The 17,617-nt window shown below is 43.2% G+C and overlaps 1 protein-coding gene across 7 annotated transcripts in view; it reads right to left on the bottom strand.

Annotated features, from left to right (window-relative positions):
- Nucleotides 1–279: 279 nt before the first annotated feature.
- Nucleotides 280–17,617, bottom strand: part of OS9 (osteosarcoma amplified 9, endoplasmic reticulum lectin) — a 24,509-nt gene continuing 7,171 nt past the window's right edge. For 2 of the 7 annotated variants that reach the window (XM_006859492.1, XM_006859495.1), the window contains 9 exons: nt 5,595–5,805; nt 5,389–5,487; nt 5,084–5,184; nt 4,896–4,947; nt 4,134–4,222; nt 3,684–3,914; nt 2,244–2,433; nt 722–834; nt 409–534 (listed from right to left, as the gene is read on the bottom strand). In XM_006859492.1, coding sequence (XP_006859554.1) covers nt 409–534; nt 722–834; nt 2,244–2,433; nt 3,684–3,914; nt 4,134–4,222; nt 4,896–4,947; nt 5,084–5,184; nt 5,389–5,487; nt 5,595–5,805 — 1,212 coding nt within the window. Of the gene's footprint in view, nt 535–721; nt 835–974; nt 1,140–2,243; nt 2,434–3,638; nt 3,915–4,133; nt 4,223–4,895; nt 4,948–5,083; nt 5,185–5,388; nt 5,488–5,594; nt 5,806–17,617 lie in introns of all 7 variants that reach the window. The other 5 variants (XM_006859493.1, XM_006859494.1, XM_006859490.1 and 2 more) reach the window with 4 other exon arrangements.

The following is a 17,617-nucleotide window of genomic DNA, read 5'->3' as shown; positions in this document are numbered from 1 at the left end:
GCATTTGCCTTCTCAGGGCCTTCTTATTATTCTCCCTACCCTACTCCACCCAAAAGACCTTACAGTATCTCTAGGTAGAGCGGGGAAAGAGCCAACAAGCTGCAAGAGTACACTGGGCAACGGCTGCCTGTGGAGGAAAGGAAGCAGATGTGGGTCAAATCCCAGGAGAATGAAAATTGCAGGCCTGCTGAGGCCCTCAGGGAGCCTCTCAACAGGAGCACTAACAGCCACCCAGTAGGCCCTCCACACCCCTAGGGCTGGAGCCCAAGAAGACTGTAGCTCAGCACCACTCTGTGGTTTTTGTCTTCAGGGACCCCAGGTGGGATGGAAGGGAGGGGAGTGAGGGAGGCAGGTCCAGTCTAGGAAGATTCTAGACTCCTCGGAGGGTCAGCTGCGGTGGTGGTGGTCTCAGAAGTCAAACTCGTCCAGGTCCCCTGTGCCCTCTCCATCCTGAGAGCCCCACACCCGGCGGTAATTGCTCTCCAGCTCTTTCTGCCTTTGTCGTTCTTTCTGTGCTTCTTCAGCTCCCTGCACCTGGGAGGAATGGGTGAGGGTGAGCCGCAGGATCAAGGACAGCCAGCCTCCAGAACCACTAGCCTCAAGGTACAAATGAGGAGGCTCAGCCACACCTGTGTGGCTCTAACCCCGTGCTCTTGGTGCCACAGCATGTTAGAGGCCGGGGTCAACTGAAGGGCAGGACTGGGCATGGGGCGCCTCTCACCAAGATATTGAAGAAAATCTCCTTGAGGTTTTTTGTGTCCTCATCAGTAAGCCAACGTGTGTCCTCCTCAGTCCCTTCGGCCCCTGGTCGGACAATTTTGATCTCAATTTTACCTGGGAAGGAGCAAAATGAGTGGGCAGTGAGAGGAAAAGAATGCTGGGAACTTCAGTGCCGCCCAGACCCCCAGTCCCTCCAAGCCTGGCCTGGAGCCCTTCTGACAGCTCAGAGACCAGCCCCGCCCTCCAGGGCCCACCTTCAGCTGTGAGTCCCTCCCTCTCCAGCAGCTCTTTCACCAGCCCCTCGATTTGTTTCAGCTGTGGGTTTTCCCGTTTCATCTCGAGGACAGTCAGATCCTGATTGGGGCCTCCGTGATGGAGCCTGGTGACCCGGACCCGGACTCTGTGCTCAGGATCCTCCTCTTAGAGGGGCAAACACATAGGGAGACACAAAGCAGAGCCATGACTCCCTGGGTTAGGGTCAGTGGCCATCACAAATGGTTTGGGCAGCTATTCTGTCCCTAACACATACGTGAGCCAAGGTTCAATACAATCATGCCCCCAAGTCCAGTCTACAAAGCTCCCCTCCATCAGCTGCAGCTTCCCGTCTTCCCTCCCTACTCAATCATTCTGCTCATTACCTACAGGAGAACAACTGTTTTCTGAAGCAAACATTAGGCCACCTGGGCTGACTATGCAGTTTGTTTTATAGAGCCAGGTTAAAAAACTGTGGTTTGGTCCTTGACATGCAGGAACTTTAAAGACATTTCAGTGATTAAAGACACTGTTGTTACGTGCTATCGAGTTGGTTCCTAGCGGGATGGGACGTTTGAAACTGAAGTGTTCTAGGACACATGGAATGAATGATTGGTCTCCACAACCACAGGACTATGTGGAATGGACCCAGCGGCTGCAAGAAGGCATCATTTCACATCTGTCCACACAGCTGGCTGGCCTAGTCATACTCTGGCTGCTGGGACCTCTCCCAGGGCAGTCCTATTGTTGATAGGCTGCATCGTTCCTACATGTGTGGTTTCCAGCATATGGGTTTGGTGGTGGTGGCTATGTGCCGTGGAGTCGGTTCCAACTCATAGCGATCCTGTACAGGATTTCCGAGGCTGTAAATCTTTACGGGAGCAGAAAGCCTCATCTTACTCCCACGGAATAGCTGATAGTTTCAAACTGCTGACCTTTAAGGTTCACAGCCTGATTCGTAACCACTACACTTCAATTCCTCCCTACCCATGACCCACTATGTGCCAGGCAAGGTGCTAGGCACTGGAAGTAAGGAGTCAATAAGAAAACCAGATAGATGTGCTCTAGAAGCTGCTTCCTAAAAGGATGAATAGGAGGCCAGTCACACAAAGGGGTGGAGGCCGTGGGAAAAAGGTGACAGTGAGAATCATTTTTCCAGACACAGGGAAGAACAGTCCAGAAGAGAAAGAACACAGTGCCCTTCAGGAACAACAGAGCTGAGAGAGAAAGACAGCAGACTGGCCTGCTCCTTCTTCCTTCACAGCTCTCACCTGTAGGCTGTGGGGAAGGGGTAGGTTTTTTGGGAACAACCCTCCTTTTCTGGCGCCTCTTCACCAGCTGTGGACTCTGTTTTTCCTCCAGCCTTTTGATGAGCTTGTTGAGAGTGGATGTAAGGGCTAGCATTGCCCGATCACGCTCTGACTCCTTCTTCAGCCCATCTGGGTCAAGTTCCTTCTCTGTCTGAAATGCCCAAGAGGGTGTGGAGAATCAGTGGTCTGGGGAGCAGAGAAAGCCCTTGGCTCATCCTCTATAAACCAAATCCAAACTTGTTACTTCTGATTTGGACCTCGTGTTACAGAGCAGAACTGCTTTCACACGGTTTCCTTGGCTAGAATCTTTATGGCAGGTTGCCAGGCCTTTCTTCTGCAGCACCAGTGGGTGGGTTCAAACTGCCAACCTATAGTAGTCAGGTGCCACCCTGGGATGCTCATACTCTCTAACCCACTGCCATTGATTCGATTCCAACTCATAGCAAACATATAGGCAGAGTACAACTGCCCCCCACAGGGTTTCCAAAGCTGTAATCTTTGTGGAAGCAGACTACCACTTCTGTCTTCCCACAAGTGCTGGTAGGTTTAAATCAAACCGCCAACCACTATGACACGGTACCTTCATACTCTATACCAAAACAACAACAACAGAAACCCCACTGCTGGCAAGCCAGTTCTGAGTCACAGCCACCCTATAGGGCAGAGTACAGGGTATGAAACTGTAAATCTTTACAGGAAAAGCCAGCTTCATCTTTATCCTATGGAACAGTTAAGACGTTTAAACCATACACCTTGTAGTTGGCAGCCCAGCGCTTAACCCATGGCACCACCAGAATTCAATTCATACTCTATAAATTAAAAACAAAAAACAAAAACCAAACCCACTTCTGTGAGTTGGTTCTGACTTACAGTGATCCGAGGCTGTATATATTTATGGGAGCATAGAGCCTTATCAGTCTCCCTTGGAGCAGCTGGTAGGTTTGAACTGCTGACCTTATAGTTAGCAGTCCAGTGCTTATCCTATAGTACCACCAGATTCCTTTCATACTCTACACTGTTGTTGTTATTAAGTGCCATTGAGTCAGTTCTGGCTCTCAGTAACTCCACATAGTGTTTCTGAGGCTATAGATTTTTGCAGGAGCAGAAAGCCTCATCTTTCTCCCAGGGAGCAATTGGTGGGCTTGAACTGCCAACTAAATGTCTAATATCAAGTTTCTCATCCTTTTCTCCAATCTCCCCTCCCCACTGTCCCCTTTTTTAGTCAAAAAAACCAACTACCAGTTCTCAGTGTTGTCGTGTCCTGTGCTATAAAAGACGCTTCACTCTCTTTAGTTCCTCCCTCGGCCCACATGTGAAGACAGCTGCTGCAGTGACAGGAGTAAGAGCCATGCTCACCTCCTTCATAATGTTCTCCAGTTCCCGCTCCATGCCAGCCTTCACCTCTGAACGGAGCTGCTCTCGGTCAGACGGGAGCAGTATCCCTTCCAGTTCCTTCTCAAATTCTCCTAGTAACTGCTGTTCATCCTCATCTTCCTCTTCATCCTCCTCCTCTTCTTCTTCTACCCCACTCTGCTGTTCTACGTCATCACCCTTTTCCTTTACCTCAGGGTCCCTTTGAGGGACTTCTTCAGCATCATCTGCAGGCTGCTCCTCACCCAAGTTTGGCTTCCCCTGGAGTGCAGGAGGGGGGGAGAAAGAGGTAGACTGTTGGGGTTTCGGTAGACACACATGGTCATGGTTGGGGGCAGACAAACATGGTAGAGGCATGGTAACAGGGAACTCAAGAGAACTAAATGAGGGGCCAGCTCTTTTGGTCCTAGTTCAGGCCCAGGACAGTAAGTGCTCCCAGCTGGGAGGCAGGTTTCAGGCCTCCCTGAGCAGGGCGCATACCTTTTTTGCTCCACCTTTCAGCTCCTCTATCAATCGAATCAAGTCTGCAGGATTCCGGATGACTTTGACCTGCACGTTGTTCTGAAAATCTGAGATAAAAGAATAGGAGTGGATCCTGTGTTCTGAATTCAGTATTGATTGCCTAAGGAAAGGTGATGGGGAGACCGAAGAAGGATGTGGTCCCTGCGCCCGGGAGCTACTTGTCATCAAGATGGGCCAAAACACACCCCTACAGACAGCACTGTCCTAAGGGGGGCTCACAGGTGGGAGAGAAGGATGCTAACAAACTGCAAATCCCCTGTTCTTTCACGTACAGTTTCTAGGACTACAGAAGTGATTCTGGGGCTAAGGGCTCTTCTTCCTCAGATCCTGTTCTCCCCTGTCCATAAACATTAACCATTTATTGAGTGTCTGCTCAATTCCAGGCATTTGTTCTCATTTAATCCTCTAACGTAGAGGCTATACCCCCATTTTATGGGTTCAGGAAATTAAATTTAAGTAGAATCACCCAGGATTAGAATGTCAGCAAATGGCAGAGCCACTGTGATCTACTACCTCCCTAAAAGAGCATTAGTGTCTACAGAGTATTTACTCCTGTGAAAATGAATCTGCAGCTACCGTGGTAGCTCAATCCCCCTCCCCAAGTTTAGCTCCAGCCCCTCGCCTCCCTCCCCAGCTTAAGCTACATCCAAATAGTAAGGAGATGGGCTGATTGTGGGGGGCGGAGGGGTGGGGGTTGGTGCTGACGGTTGGTTCACTTGCCATCAGGAGAACGCGGAGCTGGATCTGCTGCCTCCATGTTTGGTTCCCGCTCCTGCTGAGGAATAGAGCACAGTCGGGTGCATAAGCTGCTATATGCCAACCACATACTGACCTCAGCTAGTAACCTTCCCCATCCCATCCCAAAGCCCAGGTCCAGATGCATCAGAGAAATGGAAGCTGTGTCTCACCTCAGCCTGTGCCTCCTGCCCTCCCAGGACCTGGTCCTCTTGCTCATGAACCATCTTCCAGAAATCTGATTCCTTATTGTCCTCCTTGGCTGGGCTTGTACCTGGGGTACAGAGAATAGGGAGGGATCTGAAAGGAGGGGAGAAACGGAAGGGGGCAAACAGAATGAACTCTCCTCTCCTCCTCTATTACTACTAAGGGTTCATACTGTCCTCCCTCCACCCACAACACTCAGGACACAGGATAAGAATTGGAAGGAGGGAAGAAATGGGGTGCGTTTTCCAGAATAAGTGAAACAAAGTCCTACCTTCTCTCTTTGGGGGTGCTGACTCAGACTTGGTCTCACTCCACACTTGGGGATCCAGGTCTTGCAGCTCTATGATTTTGTCTCCATACTGTTTGGAGTCTAGGAGGAACAGCTATTTGAATGGGACTTCTATCTCCTGTCTCCCTTCTATGTCTGTCTCCCTTCCCATACATCTCCTTCCTCAATTCAGTCTTCTAACTACTCACCAGCTTGCTGTTGGATGTAGGCCATGTACTCCTCTGGCTGCAGGGCAGGGTGGCAGAGAATGGCTTGGGGAGCAGCACTGGGTGGGGGACGGAGGAGAGGGTGGAGGCAAAGCCGTGGAGTCCTTATGGTCAACACATAAGAGCAGGACAGAGGCTCATCCACACGGTCGATGTAGTCCCCAGAAATACCAGCACCCTCGTCACACAGGAACTGCCAGGACAGAAAGGGTGACTAAACCATAACTACCACCAATACCTAGATTTTTTCTTAGAACAGCTGCCTTTCATTTAGCATTTACAGTATGTCAGGTTCTGTGAGCACTTTATATACAGTAGCTCACTGATGATCACAAAAACCAGCAAGGGAGGCATCAGTATCTCAGTTTTGTGGCTAACGAAACTTGGTTGCATGCACCCAAATGGACTTGTTCAGGCTGACCAGCTGATACGTAGTAAAGACAGGAATTAAACCCAGGCAGGTAACTTCAGGTAACGAACTGGTTTTTGTTTGTTTTATATCCTTGCTTTTCATAAATATGCTATGTACATATACATGTTGTTGAGTACTGTCAAGTCGGTTCTGACTCATAGTGACCCTGTATAGGCTTTCCAAGGAGCAGCTGGTGAATTTGAAGCGCAGACCACGTAGTTCAAACCAACCTTGCAGTCTAGTGCTTATCCTACAACATCACACCAGGATTCCATTTGCATATACATACAATGGTGATGGTGGTGGTGGTGGTGTGCCCTGGAGTCCGTTCTGACTCATGGTGACCCTGCACAGGGTTTCCGAGGCTGTAAATCTTTATGAGTGCAGAAAGCCTTTCTCCAGCAGAACCGCTGGTAGTTTCAAACTGCTGACCTTGAGGTTGGTAGCCCAACTCGTAACCACTACGCTACCAGAGCTTCTTGTATGTATGTATATGTATTAACCCACAGCGCCACATCAGGACTTCATGGTATATTCAATATTCTTCCCCCAATACAATAATTCAAAGGCACCAGTTCTTCTTTGGTCTTCCTTATTCATTGTCCAGCTTTTGCATGCATATGAAGTGATTAAAAATACCACAACTTGGGTCAGGCACACTTTAGTCCTCAAAGTGACCATCTTTGTTTTTGAACACTTTAAAGATGTCTTTTGCAGATTTGCCCAGTGCAACACATCATTTGATTTTTTAAATTATTTTTTTTTTGGTGTGGGTGAAATTACAGAGTAAGGGCTAGGGTTGGGACTATGACTAGACCTAGGCTAGGCCTAGCACTTCATTACTTGTCAGGTTTATGGTTAAGACTAGGGTTAGTATTAAGAGCAAGGGTTGGGTTAGGGCTAGGAGTAAGGCTTGGTTGAGTTTTTAGGGTTTCAGTTAGGTTTATGTTATTTTTCTTGAAATCTATTTGATTTCTTCTCCATTTGTAAGTTCTCTAACTACATTGTTAGCCAGTTTTGACTTGAAGGTGTTTTGTTGTTGCAGCTGTATCTCTGGTTTTCTATTTTTAGTCTAATAGGTCTGTTTCACTTTGCATATCTAGGTTTAGTATAGATATTGTCACTTACTCTAGTCTCCGGATGGCATCTGCTGCTATTGTTTCTCTGTCCAAGGAACTCCCTTTAGTTTATTTTTATAAGGTTGGTCTGATTTTTAAAAATTCTTTTAATTTCTGTTTGTCAGAAAATGACCTAGTTTTGCCATCATATTTTGACAGTTTTACTGGATATGTGATTCTTGGTTGGCAATTTGGTTTTCAGAATTTTTATATGTCATTCCATTGTCTTCTTGCCTGCTTGGTTTCTGCTGACAAATCAGAGCCTCATCTAATTATAGTCTTATTTTTAAGTAACCTTTTGTTTTCCCTAAGCTGCTCTCAGAATTCTTTCCTTATCTTTGGCTTTGAAAAGTTTGATTATGTCTTGTGTTTTTCTTTTGGGGTCTATCCTGTTTGGATTTCATTCAACTTCTTAAATGGCTATCTTCTAGTCTTTCATGATATTACAGAAGTTTGTTCCAACAACTTTTTTTTTAAGGTTTTTATTGTGGATTGAGTGAAAGTTTTCAGGGCACATCATCGGTTTCACATTCAAACATTCATATACCTTGTTTCATTACATTGATTATAATCCCCTCCACATACCATCAGTTAACAGAGTTTCTCTATATCCTCTTTAGCTTTTTTGGGGGGAAAAACTTTGCCTTTTTGGAATTTACAGTCTCGGCTTTTAGGGAAGGTTTTTACATTTATCTGTGAGTATCCAGGGCTCATGTATGGAATTACTAACCAGCATAACTGAATAATCAGATAAGGGACACTTTGCTATGTCTGCTAAGTGGCTAAAGTCTGATTGTTCCAACAACTCTTGGGCAATATTCTCTATGAGTTTTGTTTTTTTTGTCTCTTCCTGTTCTGACATTCCTATAACCCATTAAGTTATTTCACTTGACAGTGCCCCACATAAACCTTAGACTTTCTTTGGAGTTTTTTTTAATTCTTTTTTCTGATAGTTACTTTAGCAAATGATTATTGAGAGATTTTTCTTCAAACTCAGTAATTCAGCTTTTCATTGATTCAACTCTATTTCTTTGCCTTTTTGTGTATTACCTATTTCTGATCTCTTGATGTTAATGTTCTAGCTTCTAATTGCTGATTTTGTTTGGTTCCATTTTTTGTTTTTAAGTGTGAATTGAGTGAAAGTTTACAGGGCAGATCATCACTTTTACATTCAACAAATCATATACTTTGTTTCATTACAGTGATTATAATCTCTACCATGTACCATCAGTTAACAGTATTTCTTCTCTCTATTCAGTTTAGCTTTTTTTTTTTTTAAACACTTAGGCTGCTTCCATTTTTTCAGCTATTTTGTCAATTTGTTTCCCAATTTTTTCCTATACTTTTGTCGATGTTTTCCTTGAATTCATATGTACTTTTCTTGACCTTTCCCACAACCCACTTATGTTGCCTAATTACCATTCTTTTAAATTTCTTATCAGGTAGTTCTGATGCCAGTTCTGGTGTTTTCTTTTCTGACTCTGTATTCTGGTGATTTGTTTAAGGCACTCTTGTCTGTGTAAACTGAAATGATCTGTCTTCCCCAAGACACTGTAGTACTGTATTTATCTTTAGTTGATGACAGTATATTGGTGTATTTTCAGGCATTTACCTCCTGACGCCTGGTAGAGACCAGAAGTGTGAACCCAGTTAGTTCTCTGTTTACTGTTTGCATAGTGTATTTCAGGGTGGGTGTACACGGCTCTAGAAGCAGGGGTGCTATGCCAGGCATCTGACCTCAGGCAAAGTAGAGGCTGCACAGGAGGGGGTACCACTGGCTAACAATTTGGTGAGGGTGGGGACTGGCTGTGTCCCCATCTACCAGCAGTGCATAGGAACAAGGAATAACTGCACCCCCTTGCCACTAACTTCCAGCTGTGCAATATTCTCTGTGCAAAGACACCAATATAATGACAGCCACTCGCAAAAAAAGCTCAAATGGCTGCATGGCTCCACACATCCACAGTCCGCCAGTTTCCCTTCCAGTCAACACTCAGTTCACCTCTGATGCTCAGGGTTCCAGGCTCACCATCTGTATCTCTGTCACTCGGTTTCTCATGTCTTTGTTGCAGTGTCAGCTCAGTGCGTCTGCTTACTCCACCATCTTGCCCTGAACACCATCATTTGATTTGACTCCTGCTTCCATGGGTATTGATTGTGGATCCAAGTAAAAGGAAATCCTTGACAATTTCACTGTTTTCTGCACTTACAACATTGCTCATTGGTGTAGTTTTGAGGATTTTTGTTTTCTTAAGATTGAGGTGTAATCCAGACCGAAGACTGTAGTCTTTGACCTTCATCGTTAAGTATTTTAAGTCCTCTGTGCTTTCAGCAGGCAAGGGTGTGTCATCTGCATAATGCAGGTTGTTAATAAGTCTCCCTCCAATCCTCTTGCCATGTTCTTCTTCATACAATCCAGCTTCTCGGATTATTTGCTCAACGTGCAGACTGAGCATGTATGGTGAATGGTTACAACCCTGAGGCACACCTTTTTCAATTTTAAACCAAAGCATCTATAACTGGAAAAAACATTTTTTTAAAAAAAAGATGAAGGGGCTAGCCACCCATTACAGGTCATTTAACTAGAACCACCAAATATAGTACGTGAACCTTATTTGGATTCTGTTTCAAATAGGCCAACCATAACAAAAGAGTTAACTAGGAAAATTTAAATATATTAAGGAATTATTGTCAATTTGTAGTGTGATAAAGCTTGTAGAAAGGAGCTCTGGTAGCGTAGTGGTTACGAATTGGGCTGCGAACCTTAAGGTCAGCAGTTTGAAACTACCAGTTGTTCCACGGGAGAAAGATGGGGCTTTCTGCTCCTGGAAAGATTTATAGCCTCGGAAACCCTGTACAGGGTCACTATGGGTCGGAATCAACTCAACAGCACTTAACAACAACAACAAGGCTTGTAGATATATTTTAATAAAAGCCCTTATTTTTAGATGTAAATATAGAGATAATTTATGGATGAAGAGGTCTTGGATTTGCTTCAAAATTATCTGGGAGTGGAGGGAATACAGGGAGGTTGGTAGGGGGATAGATGAAATGAGACTGGTTGTAAGTGTTGAAGCTACATGATACCTGGTGGGTAGTCACACTGGTCTTTCTCATTTTATGTTGTTGTTGTTGTTGTTAGGTGCAATGCAGTCAGTTCCATCCCACAGCAATCCTATGTATAACAGAAAGAAACAGTGCCCAGTCCTGCACCATTCTCACAATTACTGCTATGCTTGAGCCCATTGTTACTGCCACTGTGCCAATCCATCTCACTGGGGGTTTCTCTTTTCACTGATCCTCCACTTTACCAATCATGATGTCCTTCTCCAGAAATTGATCCCTCCTGATAATATGTCTGAAGTAGAGATAAAGTCTGTCCATCTTGGCTTCTAAGAAGCATGCTAGTTGCACTTCCTTCAACACAGATTTGTTTGCTCTTCTGATAGTCTGTGGTATCGTTAATATTCTTCTCCAAAACCGTAACTCAAACGCGTCAATTCTTTTATAGTCTTCCTTACTCATGATTCAAATAGTTAAAAGCCTTTGCATAGTCAATAAATTAGCTGAGGTAAATGTCTTTTGGGTAGTCTCTGCTTTCAATCAAGATCCATCTCTTGTCAGCATTGATATCCCTCCTTCTATACCCTCATCTGAATCCGGCTTGAACCTCTAGCAGTTCTCTGTCAATGTACTATTACAGTTGTTTTTAATTATCTTTAACAAAATTTTACTTGCATGTGATATCAACGTTGTTGTTAAGTGTCGTTGAGTCGGTTCCGACCCATAGTGACCCTGTACAGGGTTTCCAAGGCTGTAAATCTTTACAGGAACAGAAAGTTTCATCTTTCGCCCGCAGAGCAGCTGGTATTTTCGAACTGCTGACCTTGCGGTTCACAGCCCAATACTATTGTCCAATTATTTCCATACTCCATTGGATCACCTCTCTTTGGAATGTGCACAAATATGGATCTCTTTCAGTCAGTTAGCCAGGTAGCTGTCCTACAAATTTCTTACATAAGTGAGTGCCTCCAGTGCTGCATTAGTTTGTTGAAAGGTTTCAATTTGTATTCCATTAATTTCTGGAGCCTTGTTCTTTGCCAGTGCACCTTGAATTTCTTCCTTCAGTACCACTGGTTCTTAATCACATACAACCTTTGAAATAGTTGAATAGCAACCATTTCTTTTTGGTACAGTAACTCTGAGTATTCCATCCATTTTTTTGGGGGGGGCGAATTTTTTTTTTTTTCCATCATTCAATATTTTGCCTACAGAATCCTTCAGTATTGGAAGTCAAGGCTTGATTTTTCCACTCAGTTCTTTCAGCTTGAGAAATGCTGAGCGTGTTCTTTCCTTTTGGTTTTCTAACTCCATATTTTGCACTTTTCTTTATTTGACTTGGTCTTCTCAAGCTGTCTTTTGAATTTTTCTGTTCAGTTCTTTTACCTCTTCATTTCTTCCATTTGCTTTAGCATCCCTATGCTGGATAGGAAGTTTCAGAGTCTATTCTGACATCTATTTTGGTCTTTTCTTTCTTTCTTGCCTTCTTAATGGCCTTTTTGCTTTCTTCCTGTATGATGTTCTTGATGCCATCCAAGAATTCTTGTTTTCAATCATTAGTGTCTTAATACAGCAAATCTGTTCTTCAGATATTTCTAAATTCAGGTGGAATATGTTCAATGTCATATTTTGGCTCTCGTGGACTTCTTTTAAATTTCTTCAGCTTCAGCCTGAACTTGCATTATGAGCAACTGATCGTTTGTTCCACAATCTGCCCCTGGCCTTGTTTTGGCTGATGATAAGGAGCTTTTTCACTGTCTCTTTCCACCAAATTAGTCAATTTGATTTCTATGTGTTCCATCTGGTGAGTTCCATGAGTATAATCATCTTTTGGAGTCTTGGTATGGTGCTATAGGGATAAGCACTGGATCACAAAGTCTGTTTGAACCACAAGGTCACCAGCTGCTCCCTGGAAGTCCTACATAGGGCTTCACTATGAGTCAGAACCAACTTGATAGCACTTACCAACAACAAATCATCTTTTATGTTGTTTAAAAGGTATTTGTAATGAAGAAGTCAGTGGTCAGGCAAAATTCTATCATGCGATCTCCAGCATCATTTCTGTCACTAACAAGGTCATATTTTCCAACTACTGATCCTTCCTCTTTGTTTCCAACCTTTGTATTCCAACTACTAGTAATTATCAATAAATCTTGATTGCATGTTTGATCAATCTCAGACTCATTTTATATGTACTTTTAATTTTCCATAATAAAGGTTTTTTTAAAAAGATAATCATTAAATATACACCGATTATACTTTTAGGAATTTATATATAGATCTATTTATACAGGGTAGCGTAGTGGTTACGAATTGGGCTGCAAACCACAAGGTCAGCAGTTCGAAACTACCAGCTGCTCCGTGGGAGAAAGATGAGGCTTTCTGCTCCCATAAAGATTTACAGCCTTGGAAACCCTGTTCAGGGTTGCTATGGGTCAGAACTGACTCAATGGCACTTACCAACAACATTTATACATGACAATATGTACAATGTAATAATATTTTGTAATAACCAAACACTGAAAGGAAAATAATTTTTATCAATACAATAATAGTCACAAATAACATCTGTACCATGGAACACTACACTGCTGTTAAAACAAAGGAGGACGCTTTTGTGTACTGCCATAGGAACACCTCTAAAGATTATCATTAAGGGAAATAAAAACACAGTGTAGAACAGTGTATATAATATACTATTTATGTATTTAAACAAAGGGAAAAGGAAATAAAGATCACTATTAAAATTGCTTATAAATAAGAAAATCAGAAAGGATACACGAAAAAACTAAGAGTGGGCAGTACTGTGTGCACACACTGGAGACAAGTTTGAGAGGAAGACTTTGCATTGTATGCCTTTCATATTTTCTGTGTTTTGAATCATGGGAAAAGTATGATCTATTTAGAGAATTAAGCAAGTAGAGAGAGGATTACTGCCACTAAGAAAGATGAGCTGGGAGGGAACATGCCCTTTGGACCCAGAGTCCCTGCACTGGGAACCTCCCAGACTCAGGGGAAGACTGATGCCAAGACACATGGAGATCTCCAGGAATGCCAGGCCCACAGATGCTGAAAAGAAACAGGAATTTCCTCCAACTGTGAACCAACAGAAAGAAAGCCTTCCCCTATAGTGGGCACCCTGAATTTGGACTTCTACTCTCCTAAACTGTGCAAGAATGAATTTGAATGTTAAACTAAAAAAAAAAAAAGAACTTTAAAATATTCATAAGACTGTGTGAATGATAGTAAATTTATAAGAGGAGTGCTGAAAAAGAATCTCCTAAGGATTCTTTTTTTTTTTCTTTTTTTAGGATTCATTTTTAAGTAGTTGAAAAAGAACAGCAAAAAGTAGCAGAAAGAAAATGAAAGATGAATGGAAATTAACAAAATAAAAAATAGAAAAGCTTAGCAGACCCAAAAATTGGTTCTTTGAAGAGACTAATAAAACTGACCAACCTCTGACTGATAACGAAGATGGAAGCAAAAATTACAGATGACGCAGAGATTAAAAATGATACTAGAATGATAAGCACCAGACTGGGAACCACAGATCTGCGGTTCAGCCTGGCCAGTCACTCTGCGGGAGAAAGATGAAGCTTTCCCAGAAGATATAAAGTCCTGGAAACGCTATGCAGCGTTACTATGAGTTGGAACCAACTCCACGGCACTTAACAACAACAAGAATACCATGAACAATTGTATGCCAAAATCAGGCAAAATGGACAAATCTCTAGCAAATATAACTGACCTTAAGCAGAAATAGGAAATTTGAATGTTCCTAAAACTACTAACACTCCCTGTTTCTCTGCAGCTGCAGCCAAGAAGGTTGAACTGTGCAGTTTCAGCGGATACAAAATATATCCTAAACACAGGAGATGCTATGCCAGGACCAACGGGAAGGTTTTCCAGTTTCTTAATGCAAAATACAAGTCTGCATTCCTTTCCAAGAGGAATCCTTGGCAAATAAACTGGACTGACCTCTACAGAAGAAAGCACAAAAAGGGGCAATCGGAAGAAATTCAAAGAAAAGAACCCACCATGCAGTCAAATTCCAGAAGGCCATCACTGATGCATCTCTTGCTGATATAATGGCCAAGAGAAATCAGAAGCCTGAAGTTAGAAAGGCTCAATGAGAACAGGCCATCAGGGCTGCCAAGAAGGAAAAAAGGCTAAGCAAGCACCTAAAAAGACAGCCATGACTGCTGTTAAGGCTCTCACAAAAGCAGCACCTAAACAAAAGATTGTGATGCCTGTGAAAGTTTCTGCTCTCCGAGCTGGTGGAAAGTACTAAGTTGACAGACTTTAAAATAAAGATTCAACTGCAACTCTTATATAAAAAGTGGGGAGATTTTTCAACTTATTTTTTGAGGCTAGCATAATTTTGATAATAAAACATGCTAAGGACATACTGGAGTACTGGCGTGGTGCTGTGGGATAAAACACTGGACTCCAACTACTCCTTGGAAACCCTATACAGGATCATTATGAGTCAAAACTGACTCAAGGGCACTTAACAACAACAAGGACATACTAAAAAGGAAGTAGCTCTCATGTGCATATCCTATTAAGAAAATTCAGAATTGTACAAAAAGGATTGTTGTTAAGTGCTGTCGAGTTGGTGCTGACTCATAGCTACCTTCCAGAGGGTTTCCGAGGAATGGCTAATGAGTTTGAACTCATTGTGGTTCAAAGCAACCTTGCAATCCAGTTCATTAATGCACAGCACCACACCAGGACTCTATCAAAAGGATACTTAAAAGATAATATACAATGACTAAAACTCAGTCTATCCCAGAAATGCAAAATTGATTTAACATTATTCTGAGTTTTCATTTCCATATGCAAGCTCTGCTTTCATTAAAATAAGTGTCCCTCCTTTTCCTTGAGGCCTCAGATGCAGCCAACACCATGGACCAACCATCCTTGAGATATGTCCTGCCAGAGCCTCTTCTCTGGCCCTTTCTCTATCTCCTTAGGGAGGTCCCGTTCTTCTGCCCCTGCCTCCTCTTCAATGATGGCTTCCTAGAGCAGATCCAAAATCGCCTCAGAAATCTCTACTTAGATGTCCTAGAGCCACTAAAATCATTACATTTAAAACCAAGATCCACCACTTCCTTCACCAAACTTACTCCTTTTCCCAAACACCTGTCTCAGTAACAGGAACCACCATCTATCCAGTTGTCCAAGCCAGAACCCTGGGCATCATTCTTGACTCCTCGCTCTCACTCTGTTGATTTAGCTCCCTAAAGCACTCAACAAATTCATTTTCCTTCAGGGCCCAGCAACCTTTATTCCTCACCTGGATTACTGCAACAGCTTCCTAACGACAGGTCTCCCCCAGCCTGAGTGAGCTTTCAAAAAACCAAAATTAAGTATGTCATCATTTGACGTAAAATATTTCAATGGTTTCCCAGGTCTCAGATTGTCCACACTCCTCCACATAACTAGACAGCCTTGGGTGACCTGTGACCTGTCCCCGAACAACTGCCTTGTCTCATCTCCCACATTCTCCTTCCCCACAGTGAGAAAGAAGCAGTCTCTGAAGCAGAATATAATGAAGTAAGTGCCATAACAGATCACATACATACATGAATGTCCCTAGGTAGGTGCACATATGGGTGTATGTATTGTATACATAAGTGCTGAAGGAACACAACTATCTCTCTGGGTTAGTTAATGAAAGTCACATAAGTTAAGTGACATTTGAATTAACTTGTCATCCATTACATTCGTTCAACAATTACTGGGTATCCACTTGGTGCCAAGTATTATTCCAGGTTCTGTGGATACAGCAGAAAACAAGACAGGCATTGTCCCTGCCTTCCCAGAGCTTATTCTAGTTGGGAGTGACAGATATTAACTCCAACAAATAAGATAACTGCAGGTGATGATCTATGCTTTGAAGAATATTGAACGTGGTAGACATTTGCCAGGACAGGAGCAAAGAGGGGTGTGTGTGTGGAGGGGGGCTACCTTAGATCTCCATATGGAAGTGTCATTTAGATATAAGCTAAATGAGGGGGTGGAGTCCTGGTGTGATGTTGCAGGATAATGCACTAGATCGCAAGGTCAGTTTGGAACTGCAAGGTTGGCGGTTCAAACCCACCAGTCACTCCTAGGAAACCCTATACAGGATCACTATGAGTCAGAACCAACTCAACAGCACATCACAAACAACAACAAATGAGGGGACAGAACCAGCCACTCCAAGATCTGTTGGCAGATTGCTCTAAGCAGAATGAATAATGATAGACAAATCTATCCTTCCAGTTGCTCAAGCTAACAACCTTTAACTCTACCTTTTGTTGGGGAGATTTTCATCCATAATCATGGCTGACCTGAACCAATTTAAGATAATGACTGCCAGCTTTGACGGCACCTCACATCTACCAATAAAGCGTACTGGTTCTACCTTCAAATCCGCCACTTTTCAGAAGACTACTTTACCAAAGTTTTGCTTTTACCAAAAACCTACATGGGTACCTGTTTTTGCTAATTAAAAAAAAATCCAAAGAGGATTTTTGCTTTTATCAAAAAAGACAAAAAGGGGGAGAACAAACAAGATGGCGGATTGGGTGGAAGTGCAGTGAGGAGCTCTGTCAGCAACAACACAGAAGCAGGCTCAGGGGATGGTCCCAGAACTCTGAACCAAATATAAAGGAATATTTAGAAGGTAGGAAGGCTTACAGCTAGGGGCATTTGTAGCAGAAGCAAGAAATCCATTGCTTTCTAATTCAAGACTCTCAGCTGCTTCAGGAGCCGCCATCTTGGGTGAGACCAAGTAAGGGTAGGATCAGAGCAGCCATGGACGTCTGACAGAACCGCGGAGATAAAAGTGTGGACATTCTTTTCTTTTGGTATCTGTTCATTGGTCCCTTGCTGTCTGTGCACCTCCATTCTGGTGACTATAGGGGTGCCTGAGCTAGTGGACATCCCAGCCCCACACTCGGAGGGTTCTACTACACATATGCACAGATCTCCTCAAAATTTAAAGAGACAGTTCCCACTTAAAACCAAATGGCTACAGCCGGCCCTGAACTGTTTATAACTAGAAAAAAATGCCTGAATGGGGATTGTGGAGTTGGACAGGCAGACAAAAAAGGAAATAGGCCAAAAATTAAATCCTAAGTTATATCAAAACGACCAACAGTGGCATCGTGAAATTTCTCAAGAAGAAGAGTGAAAAGGGAAGCCAATTTCCTGATCACATCTATCTGGAGGCAATCAGAATGCATAAAAAATACCATAACACACACCCGTCTAAGTATTAAGGCCACATATAACTCCTGAATATGCCCAAAAAACAGAAACAGATGACCGTATCAGCACATGTCCAGAAACAAGATAAAGTGACTGAGGCAAATGAGCTGGAAGGAGACCTACACTCCATACTGGAAGATGGGCAGGCTTTGGAA

The sequence above is a fragment of the Chrysochloris asiatica genome, unplaced genomic scaffold, assembly GCF_000296735.1.
Source record: "Chrysochloris asiatica unplaced genomic scaffold, ChrAsi1.0 scaffold00033, whole genome shotgun sequence".
Taxonomy (NCBI): domain Eukaryota; kingdom Metazoa; phylum Chordata; class Mammalia; order Afrosoricida; family Chrysochloridae; genus Chrysochloris; species Chrysochloris asiatica.
The sequence above is the reverse complement of the archived record's forward strand: the minus strand, read 5'-3'. Positions and strand labels throughout refer to the sequence as shown.